Below are 11,654 nucleotides of genomic sequence, written 5' to 3' on the forward strand. Positions count from 1 at the left end.
GGATTCACTGCCTCTGACGGAGCACTATGCTTTTTTGGTTTGAGTTGGGGGTTAAGATGGTGGCATTGAGAACTGGAGTGGACAGCTCAAACAATGCAAAGGAAAATGTTCAATTGCTACGTTTTGCCAGTATCTATGGTGTTTGTGTGCCCAACCAAATTTCCTCAGAAGCGGATGAAGTGACGTCTCTTTCAACAAGTACTCTGGCTTCAGACGGACGGGAAAGATTAAAAGTATGAATTTTCGTTTTGAGTGACTTACCATAAGCTAAGACAATAAAGTATAACATTTTTTGAGTAAAATAATGAAATTTAAGATCGGGGAGGCGAATCCAAACCGGAATGATTGGTGATTCCTTTTGTGGGTCAAAATCCACAAACAATTTTAGAATCTTCATTGCTATATTATCAATCTAGATTATCCTTCTAGCAAATAAGCGTGTGTAATCCTCTTCATTATTAAGTTGAATAATAATGTTTATTCCATCTAAAAGTCTAATTTTTCACTCTACTTCAAAGTGCATAAGCTCAAATTCCTTACAAATAAACTCCATTTTGAGATGGTCATACATAAATTTTCCAACCAAATTCAGACAACAAAAGGAAACAAGTTGAATACTTTCAGCTTCTATAAAAAGGATGACAGGCTTCACATTCTTCCTATTAGGTTTTTGATGTTCTCCGCCCACTCAAATGAATGAGGGAAAGAACACGATTTAGGTGTACCTGAGGCGTGGACACCTGCAAGGGAAGCTGCATACGATCTGTCTGAAGCCATCCCCAATAGATAGAGACGAGACGTTATAAACAGTGAAGAAAGCAACTCCGATAAGCACGCAAAAAAAATCGGCTTCAAAACAGTCGAATCTGAAATGGAGAAAACACAATAAGACGGGAAGACGAGCCGCAGAGACGGGAAAAATCGCGAGCCTGGAAAACTCGTGAGACGGAAAGTCAGGAAGACGAGACGCAGAGCCGGGAAAACTCGCGAGACGGGAAGACGAGAAGAAGAGCCACGCCGTAGAGCCTGGAAAAGCTCGCGAGACGGGAAGATGAAACAGAATCAGGCGCGAAATCCTTCTTCGAGCGTGTCGCAGAGGCTAGGGTTCGTTGTTAGCAGAGCCTCCATATATAAAAATATATATCTATGTATATATATGTAGGTGTAAATCTATACATATGTATGTATGTGTGCATGTATGTATGTATATATATATATATAAAATTGTGTCGCGTACTCAGATCAGTTGGTCGGGCATCTGTCACAAGCTAGATCATGAATAAGAATATATAAATCGAACTAAACACAAACATACTGTTCACGAGCAATTTCAAACGAGCTGAACACGAGTCATGCCTAAGCTCGCTCAAACTCTGACTCTTTTACAGACATATAAGTTGACTAGTTGTTTGAGTGTTATGTTATGCCTTTCAACTAAAATGTCACGTGCTTAAGGCCTTGCATATTTTGTGTGCCTGTGTTCGGGTTTGCAAGCATGCCAAAAAAAATATATATTATATAAATATTTGGAGCCTAAAATTAAAGTAAATGAATGAGTTAAGTACTTCATAGGGAATCTATACCTAACTCAATCTAATATAAAAGTGGGAGCGATGCTCCACAAGTGAAATTTCTTGAACAACGATCATCTGCAAGAAAATCAAGAGGAATATTGTCTTAATCATCAATGGAAATATTTTGACTTTGAAAAATGATTTTGATATTACTTTAAGACCGTCATATATACGCGAAAATATTACGTCCGATGTCCGGACAAGTCCGATGTCCGGACAAGAGTTGCGTCCGAACAACGGACATGATACAACGGAGGTCCGAACTCCTGCTGTATCACATCCGTTGTCCATATATACACGCACAAAACATATAAACAACACATTTTCTGCAGTTAATGATATCCATAAAAACGTGAAGGAAGATTTGCATATACACCTCAATTCTTATATATTTGCATGGCTACACCTAAAGAATTAAACTGCAAATCTAGTGTGATCAAAGTTAATGAAGAAGTTAAATATCTCAAAAACAAAATATTTACAAATAGCACCTTTGACATAAATCCTAAATGAAATCCTAAAGATATCAAGCTAAATTGAGCCGTTAGCCCCTACTTCAATAAGAACTAATTTAGCTTTTTATTCTAGAAATGTACAAGCCGTTTGTAAACCAAAACGCAACTCAATACAGAATATTAACCAAGAAAACATGTAAAATATCATCAAGATTGAACTGAAGAAAACTTTTCCTCCCTTCAAAAAGATGAGAATTGTAGTAATCAGTCCCCACCTCTCTCAGGTTAGAGCCGTAGCGACATTTTGTGGAAGATGGCACCTTGGTCTCCGGCACCGCCTCGTTGTCCTCCCCCACCCAACCATGCCTGGCCTTCCAACTTCGAAATCAGGATTTTTAGCCTTTTTATTAAATAAAAACATTGTCTTTTGAGGTCTGTTATGCCCCTTTATATCAGGAATGGTGGTTTTTCTTGGCAATTGCCTTCTTTTGACCTTCACCGGCGTGCCATTACGTCGTCCGGTGCTCATTTCCCAATGCAAGCCTGATGCTTTCATTAGCCCACCTATCAACTGAAGGTCTTCAACCATCTCTTTTCTTGATAGTGTGGCAAGCCCAGGGAGAGTGTCCTTCTGAAAGTCTCTTCTTTGCCTCCTCTTCCTCGCTTGGCCTCTTCGAGGCTTTTTAAAGAGCAGCAAAGACTTACTCTTCTCGTCATCCTTAGCCTTTTCTATCTCTCGAGAACTGCACCATGTCGCCTCAGGTTTCATCTCTTTGAGCTGCAGGGTCATCTGCTCAAACGGATCCATTTCAAAATCTGATATTTTTGTGTGCATGTTCAACAAAGCCATATTGGCGAACCAATGCAAGATATTGGATGGCGGTTCGGCAGCTAAGCAGTTCTGGTCATCAAACTCGTGCTTGAATCTATCGATTGACAACGTGATCATGCTCTTCGCTGCTTCCTCGATTAGTGTATCATGTGAGCATCCATGTCGTTGCAAGTCATTTTCTTCTGGTAGTATGACAGGTGCATCCATGTCTATCAAGGAGGAAGCTTTCGAAGAAGATAATGTATCCGATGGCTGTGATGGGGCACAGACCGTACTTTCGGGCAACATTTTTGATAGATTTGGTTCTTCTATGAATGTTACTTCACAATTCAGATCAATATGATTCATTAAGCTCCTACCTTTTTCACAAGGTAACCTTTTTTCTTGGTTAAGATGATTTCTGTCTCTGAACACACTGCCATGCTGTAAACCATGAACTTGCTGATGCCTTTCATTCAAAAAATTTAGATTTGGTTGAATCTTTTCGAAAATAGGGAGTCCAATAATCTTTTCTCCGCTCAAACAATCAGGTCCCTCATTCCTTTGTGCTTTCTCCTCACAGCAATACGGATTTGATGGAAAGCTTTCCACGTTACATGAAGGTACTGGTCTTTCTATTTCTGCTGCTCCCTCATTTCCTTTCAAAAACTCATTCCAATTGAGCTTTTTCTTGAGCCACGGGAGTTCTAGCGACAATACTTCGCATTCGCCATCCATCTTACTCGTTTCCATAAGCTTCGGATCAGTTATTCCATTCAAACTCTCTCTCAAGTTGAGGTTTGGATTACTATATGAGACATCTGGTTGAGAAACGAAATGAAAATCTCGGTGGAAGCCAAGGTTAAACCCATTTTGATAAGAGAATCTTCCATTGTCAATACGACTTGACCTTAAATCACTACAAAACTGCAATTTATTCATTGTTTTTGACTTGTCAAAGCTTGAGATTGTTTGAAGTCCAGCAGAACACTGATTTTCGCCACCTAATGGCTTCATCCATGCAGGTAACAAAGGTGTGTTGCTGTTCAATGAAGCTAGTTTCCCGTCCAAAACAGCGTCGTCGGAGCTTTTTCGAGGAATTTTTGAAGAATAACCTTTCTCCTGAGCAAATTGTTTATCAGCTTTGTTAAGATCTTGTAAGAGAATGTCATTGGCCTTGATTGGATTCATCTGGATTGGTTTGCAGGGCGTTGAGCATTTCTCTTTATCAGAACCCAGGCTCAGATCGAATTTAGATTTCTCTGAAAATATAGCCAAGCAGAGTTGAGAAGATATTTCATAGGAAGGAAAAGGGGGGGCATAAGAACTTCTAAATGTATGTTAGAATCAATCAATGTTAGAGTAACAAAGCTATCTTCTTTAGAAATCCAACAGTCAAAAAACATTAAATTAGAAAGTCTTGGAAGAAAATTTAAGAAAAGAATATAATTGACATATCAATTAGACCATAGTGCACTAATAGTACAATAAAAGTTGTGAAGAACAACTGCATTTAGCAGGAAGCACTATAATGAATCACAAGAACGTATCTTTAACTGTAATAATGGTAAAAAAGTTGATGCAAAATTAATGATTTATGTCAATTTTAATGAAATTAATAAGAGACAGTTTAGTAGATTCTCCATACTGATTTCAATCTTACCTGCTTCACCAAGAAATTGAGAGCATACTTGGCTTAGTTCCTTCTCTAGTTCAGGCAAGGAACCACTTTCATCAAAATCCAGAGTTTTGGAAGATGAAATCTGCAGCCATGAATTGGTTGATCTCAATGAACCATTTGGCCTGTGATTCTCAACCAAGCCAAGTTGTTGAGAGCGTTGTGAATAAGATGTTCCCCCTAAGGACGTATCTTCGATAGGTTCATTTAGATCAGCTAAGCAACCGAAAAGGCTATTCTTCCCACGAGAATCATATTCGTGAGCACCACCGTCAGCATCGCTTACATTGGCTAAAGTGAGCTTCACTTCATTCTCAAGGGCTCCATTTCCTGGCATATCAAAACAAGACTGAAGAGTACTAATGGGAGAAACATTTGTATTAGTTAATGTAGTTGTCTCCTTGCTCTGGCTGCTGCTCAAGGCAGGCTGTTTGTACATTTGCCATTTTTTTTCTGTGACTTGAGATTGAGTCTCCGATGAACAAAAACTAGTTTTTGATTTGAGGGTCCATGTGGGTAATCTGTATGAACCATTCTTATGGAATTTCTCCATCAGGTCCTTCTGAATTCTATACAGACGATGAAGCTCATGCACCTGGTTCATAGAAAAAAGAAATAATGAAGAAGAATTGAGTAAAAATGAGATCTTTAATAAGAGCAGCGAATGCTGAATATATATGCTTCCTTGGATCTACAAAAGCCTCTATTTCCATGGGAAGTTAGAATGTTCCCTTTAAAACAAGTTCGCTTTGTAAAACTATGAAATTAAGCTTCTAAAAAGCTCAAAGCCATGACAAACCAGTAAAATTTAGTTGTTAGCTGGAGATCGGTTATGAGCAAACATCAAGAATTGCATATCTTACATGTATAATATCATTTCAATTTCATGAATCCTCCGTTTAATTTTGATTTTTTTATTTTTTGATTTGTTTGGTTAAATAAAATGTAAATTAAACTAATAAACAAAAACTGAATATTGAGATTTAAAAACCAAAACCCAAAATGAAGTTTTTATATAGAATAGAATCAACCAAATTTGTTTGGTATGATTTTTCAATCTTGGTTATATAATGCACACCCCTAAAACTAATATATATGTAAAACTAATTGATTTGGGGATTCCGGGGGAATTTGGTGGCCACGTGTAGAGCATACATACCTGTTTTCTGAATATGGCTTCATGTTCAAGCATTGTTCGTTTGAGCATTTCTTTGTCATATTCAGAATACAGATTCAGAGAACTAAGAATGCAATTATTATGAAGATGACCACTCAGTAATTTATTGTCATAGTATACGGGCCAACTGTTTCCTCTGTCCATATTAAGGTCTCTTGTTGAATAATGTCCAGGAATGTAACTTTTACAATTCATTTTCTGAACATATTCCTGCAAAAATCAAAGAATGTCAATTAAGGTAATTAAACACAGAACTCGAATGCATTCTCCAGAGGCACCAGAAAAAAAAAAAATTAAAAATAAAATAGTGTACACTTAGAAGGAAAAAAAACAAGGCGAAAACAATAATTTCATTAAGATAACCAACAAAGACCTAACCCACTAAGTAAATCTAAGCACCAACTAGCTTTCATGGTATACACTTAACAATCGTTAAGCTACATATCATTCAAGAATGGGCCAACAATGATCGTTCTTTCTTACTTTCTTCAGTGGCGGCTACTCCCTTTCCCATCCTAACCTCAAATCTCCTCTATCATCAAAATTTTCGATTGCTAGAAATTCTTAGTGAAATCTTTGGCCATTATATTTGCATAATAAGTATGGTCACCCTGAAAAATGAGGTTGATTTTGCCCATCCTTCCACCCTCACAACATTACAAAATCAAACATCAGTACATAAAATTAATTCTGTAGAATCTCATAACAAACTAAATAATAATATCAAGCATGGTGCATGTAAATCTCCTGATTAATAATTGGTTCAAGTTTGGAGAAGCCATTAGAGCTTTGAATGGGCAAGTAAAAGCTAACCCACACACAACCCATCAACTTGATTTGACATCAACTTGATTTGACACTGAAGATGTGATGAGCACTAGGACTTGTAGCCTTCTACCATATTTCTAGCACCATATTCAGAATATTCTATACTAAACCACCCTACAATTGTCATTGTGCTGCTCCGCATAGGACGATGCCAATACGTACCATATCTTACAACCATCAACAATCTATAAGAAGAAAACATGTCCGTCCTTGTTGACACTTACAGAGGATTCTAAGATCCTCTCGACTTAAATAATGGGAAAGTTTCCTATAAAACATGTCAAAAATATCAAACAATTTAATGAAGTTTGTAAAAATGATGCGGTGAAACTCCATTCTTTCATGAACCGAGAACTCTTTAATTGTACGAGACACGTAAAAATTGTTCTCACATATTTCTTAGAGAAACAAATGGTCAATACCACAACTATTCTCACAAAAGAAGCAAAATCAAATTAGTGTTTTACACATTTAAAACTTTTGTTAGTCACCCATCACATAACAGTGTAATGATTAAAAGACTCGCTTTGCAAGATAGGCCTTTTTATGCATATATCAGAATATAGACCTGAAATATGAAAAAAGAATTTTCTTGAGGTGAAATTGCTAAGAAAAAATAATTAATCAATGAAAACGAATCAAAACAGCAGATTGGATGCATTCTAGAAAAATTCACACCTCAGCAACATATTGCAAAGAGTTTCTGCAGACATGTTCATTTAATTGATGTGATCTAGCCTCGGCCAGCAATAAGCAATAATTACAGTATCAGAAGTGTTTAACCAAATAGGCTCATTTTTGCTCAAGCAATAATTATACACAACAAAATCATGCTTGCCAGTATCAAGTAATCAAAAACAAATATAAAATGCACCAAAACAATGTTAAAATTGTTATCCTTGTCCTATAATAGTTCCAAACTGTAGATTTTCCCGAACATAAAGTTTCTTACATAGGTTAAAGTTGAAGTAACATGATCTCACCCTCAGATTTTGAGCAACAAGTGCACACTTCGTAGGACTATGAAATAGGGCTCATCGCAGATCAACATACTTGTTCAGGAACTTTAGTTTGACTAGTTTCGTTCCATTCTTGAACTATTGCAACTCAAAAAACTGATACCCATCATCGTGCACCATAGTTAAAAATAAAAATATTATACATGGTAATGTAGGCAGCTAATCAAAGCAAGAAGAGGATGAGTGACATGTGAGAGCACACATGTTTGAGGAATTTTTAAAGGAGAAGTAGCTCGAAACGCAGGAAACAAGTTCAACTCTTCCCTCTAAACTGACTAAACAATAAAGCTTACAAGAAGTGGAAAACCTCAGGCATGGATTTGAATCACTGTTGAAGAGACATTAAAGACCATTTAGCCCAAAAAAATGGTTTTGTAAGAGGGGTAACTAAGAAACAAGTACTTAAATACATCAAAATCACCATGTTCCAAAAAGAAAGAGAAGGTTTGAAACAATCAGGGATTCATAACGTCACTCAACCAAAGGAGCCATTTGGGTACACTTTTATTTTTTATTTTTATTTTATTTTAATTTGAGTCAAAATGTGTTTTGATGAGGTACTTATTTTAGAAAAAATCAAAACTTCTTTTAGGTGTTTTGAGTGTCTTTAAAAACAAATTGATTTACTTTAAAAAAAAGTTATATAAAAATATAAAAAATCATATAAACCAGACATGTTTTTAAAATTACAAATAAAAGCAAAAAAAATGATGTCAAATGGCCCTTAGGAAGTCATAATTGAAAACTATTCATTTCTTTCTTTTTGTTACAAATACCACGCCAAAATACCTAAGAATATGGCTTTGTCTAATCAATGGGTTCAAATAGTGCACGCCTGCGCGGGTCTATGTTGTTTCTATAAAAAAATATAAATAATTAATTAGGGTGAACAACTAATAAAAAATTATATTTTTTATAAAAAAGTAAAAAAAAATATAATTTTTGAGGGTCTACCCATAGTGCGCGTTACCTAATCCTAACCATTTGGGTGATCATTAAAATTTCTTCACCATACATCCATATTCAAAGACGCATTTGGAGCTTAATATAATTTACCTAAATGAATTATAATAGCTATTGCCAATTCTGCATGTTGGCTTTCACATGCATAGCCCTTCCACAACAATCATGCCAAACTTTATATTATCTTCTATGCATGGTATATTGACGCCATATCATATAGTTCCAGATACTGGCTCCATAATTCCACAATAAATCCAACATAACAGTCTCATCTTTGCAACATTAAGCACTCTAGTCCGGGCTTTCTTGTTGCCAATACTTTGATCGATATAACATAGGACGGCTAATAAAAACAAGGTAATGAGTGCATCACTAAAATTCTATTTTCAGAATAACTACAACTAAAACTAAAATACGAAAATAACTTATGATAGCTCACTAAGACTGAATTTTGATGATTTTTTACATAGAACATACGCCATGTTGTGCAAAACAAACAAGCAGCTCCATAAATGCATTCTCGATGGTGGTGAAACCACGGAGGGTATGAATGCATGGGGTACAGATTTCCTTCAGCGTTTCCCACGCAAATAAAACTTGATTTAAGAAAAGCAATGCATCAACACAAAATAAAGCTTATATGAAGTTCATATAGCAAATTATTTTGGATATTACCTCAATGTTTGCTACTCAAATCTAGTGAGAAAATGCCCATTTTGTGGTTATCAGCTTATTTAATCTAATTTGGCAATGAAAGAAATTTAATCACTCAACAAAATCGAAAGCACATGCTACAAGGACAAATATATATCCAACCTAACAAATTATAAAAGGGGTATTTATATACATAACACTCAATACTTATGTTAATCATTTGTAGTTATTATAAATTTTTGTTCCTTTTCCCGTGTTTTGTGTGTATTTGATTTTAGATGTCTAGGTATCATGAATACAGTTTGGTGCCTATGGGTTGAGATTTAGGCGTTTATGCGCTACCTAAACTAGGCAAACAACAGAGAGACAGAAAGCTTGGCGCTCATGTGCCAAGCAATGGCGCATATGCGCCAATTACAAACATTTAGGTTGTAAGCTTGGCACCTATGCGCCAAGAAACAAGTGCATATGTGGTGCCGATTCTAATTGTTGTGCGTTACAGGAGGCTTGGCGCCTATGCGCCAAGCAATGGGCGCATAACGCTGAAGATAGTTGGAGACGGTCCAATTGGGGATGCAGAGCTTCAGTCGTTGGATGGAAAAATCAGTGAACATCAAGATCGGAAGGAATATAAAAAGGAAGATTAAGAAGAAGCAAGGTTGGTTTTTCGTATCTTAGAATTTTTTCAACTGGAAGATTTTCTTCTTCGAAGAACTTCTTAAGAGAATAATTGGAGAGATTGGAGAGGATCACAAAAAGGTGTATTACTGCTAGCTTGTTTTTCAATCCATCTTGCTTGTAAGAGAATGAGAGATAATTACACTTTGTTTTATATTCTCTATTGGATTTCAGTGAAGAACTCTGTGTATGATTTCTTTATCTAATTTAAAGTTTGATTGGATGGTTTTTATGATGAAAAGTGCGTAGACCTTTTAATTTCCCCCTTGAATTGTATGGTGGAAAAATAGAGTTGAATCACTTTATGTGATCTGATTTTTAATTGAATGTAATATTGTTGAGTTAACATTCACTTAACTTTCTATTTGGCTAGTAGGAATGTTAAAATCCATCGTGAACTATGCGATCCGGAAAGATACATAGTAGAGCGATAGAAGCGAACCATATAAACTCTTGGGAATAGACATATTACATTGGAGTTTATGCTCACATTCAAGGAGATAATTTAACTAGTTTTGTCAAGGGATTTAGAAAACTAAACTGTTGTCAGTCAAATTTTTTTATACCATCAGAAGGAAATAAGGAATAGGTCAACTCCTGTTTGACACTAACTTTTCACTTAATCAACATGTATTTTTTATTATATTATTTCAAGGTGTAAACTTCTTGAAACTTGAATTTCTTACAAACATTCTTCAGCTTGCTAAATTAGGCTTGTGTTTCATAAATTTAAGATTAGTTTAAACTTTAACTTGCAACTCAAACTTTCAAGCTTTGACTAATGATAGTTGGCTATAAATTTTCTTAATTAAGTTCATCTTATTCCCTGTGGGATCGACAGCCGGACTCAAACCCCTGTACTACTGAAATGTGAAGTATACTTGCGTGAGCCGCCCATGCTTCGCAACGCTTTGTGCGTGTTAAGTTTTTTGCATCGTTGCTAGGGAACGACTATGAATTTGATTTAGGAAAATTTTAGTTGAACTTCTAAATCTTAAAGTTGAAAACCGTGGCGTTCACTGTTTTCTGTATTTAGACTGTTTCATCTTTCTTTACAAAATCCATAAACATCTTGTTTTAAATTTATTTGATTATGCACTTGCTTTGCTTCTTACTTTTAATTCATACATAATACTTGTTGTTTACTTGTTCTTGATTTAGTAATTTATTTTGTTTTTGTTGATTTTGTTTGAATTGTTTGTTATTCTCTTTGCATGGAGGTATCTTGCTAGTGGAACCTAGTTAGTGTATGTGCGGTTCAGGACATTCAGAACTTGAACCCTACGACCCTGAGATAGAGAGAACTGTTGAAAAGTTCATAAAACTTAAAAAGACTGCAACAAACCTTAGGAGAAATAGCTGACATACTGTTGACCTCATTTTTAGTGAGGTCTAGTCTTCCTCTTAGGGTTTAGGATCTAGCCTTAGGGACCTCCCTTGACTATCTTAGAACCTTAGAAGTGGTGCCCGCCTCGTTTTAATTCGACCTATTTCCGTCCTCTTTTATGGTTCTAAGTGTGTGGTATCGACTTCTAGCATTTAGAAGGGTGAAACCAACATGAGGAAACCCAAAAGGGATCCCTATGGGACCTTTTGAGCCTTAGAGTGGCCTTCTGCACAATTCGCACTCCCGCGCGCGTCCGATCGCCGCAATTCGCATTGCCTGCATTGTTACTTGTCGAATGCTCGATTAAACCACTTGGGACGATCGATCGCGGGTCAAAATTATGTGAAATTTGAATTTCGACGCGTTTTGACCCGATTGTCGACGACGTCGTCCGAGCGACCCCGGATGACGAAACGGACTACGCCAACGC

General features: G+C 36.3%; 1 protein-coding gene across 2 annotated transcripts in view; it reads right to left on the bottom strand.

Moving 5' to 3' along the window:
• Positions 1-2,008: 2,008 nt before the first annotated feature.
• LOC110023399 overlaps positions 2,009-11,654 on the bottom strand; it is a 24,678-nt gene continuing 15,032 nt past the window's right edge. For both annotated transcript variants that reach the window (XM_020722806.1, XM_020722805.1), the window contains 3 exons: positions 5,678-5,905; positions 4,504-5,113; positions 2,009-4,102 (listed from right to left, as the gene is read on the bottom strand). In XM_020722806.1, coding sequence (XP_020578465.1) covers positions 2,310-4,102; positions 4,504-5,113; positions 5,678-5,890 — 2,616 coding nt within the window. In that variant the 5' untranslated portion in view covers positions 5,891-5,905 and the 3' untranslated portion in view covers positions 2,009-2,309. The remainder of the gene's footprint in view (positions 4,103-4,503; positions 5,114-5,677; positions 5,906-11,654) is intronic.

This window comes from Phalaenopsis equestris, unplaced genomic scaffold (assembly GCF_001263595.1).
Source record: "Phalaenopsis equestris unplaced genomic scaffold, ASM126359v1 Scaffold000224, whole genome shotgun sequence".
Lineage (NCBI taxonomy): Eukaryota > Viridiplantae > Streptophyta > Magnoliopsida > Asparagales > Orchidaceae > Phalaenopsis > Phalaenopsis equestris.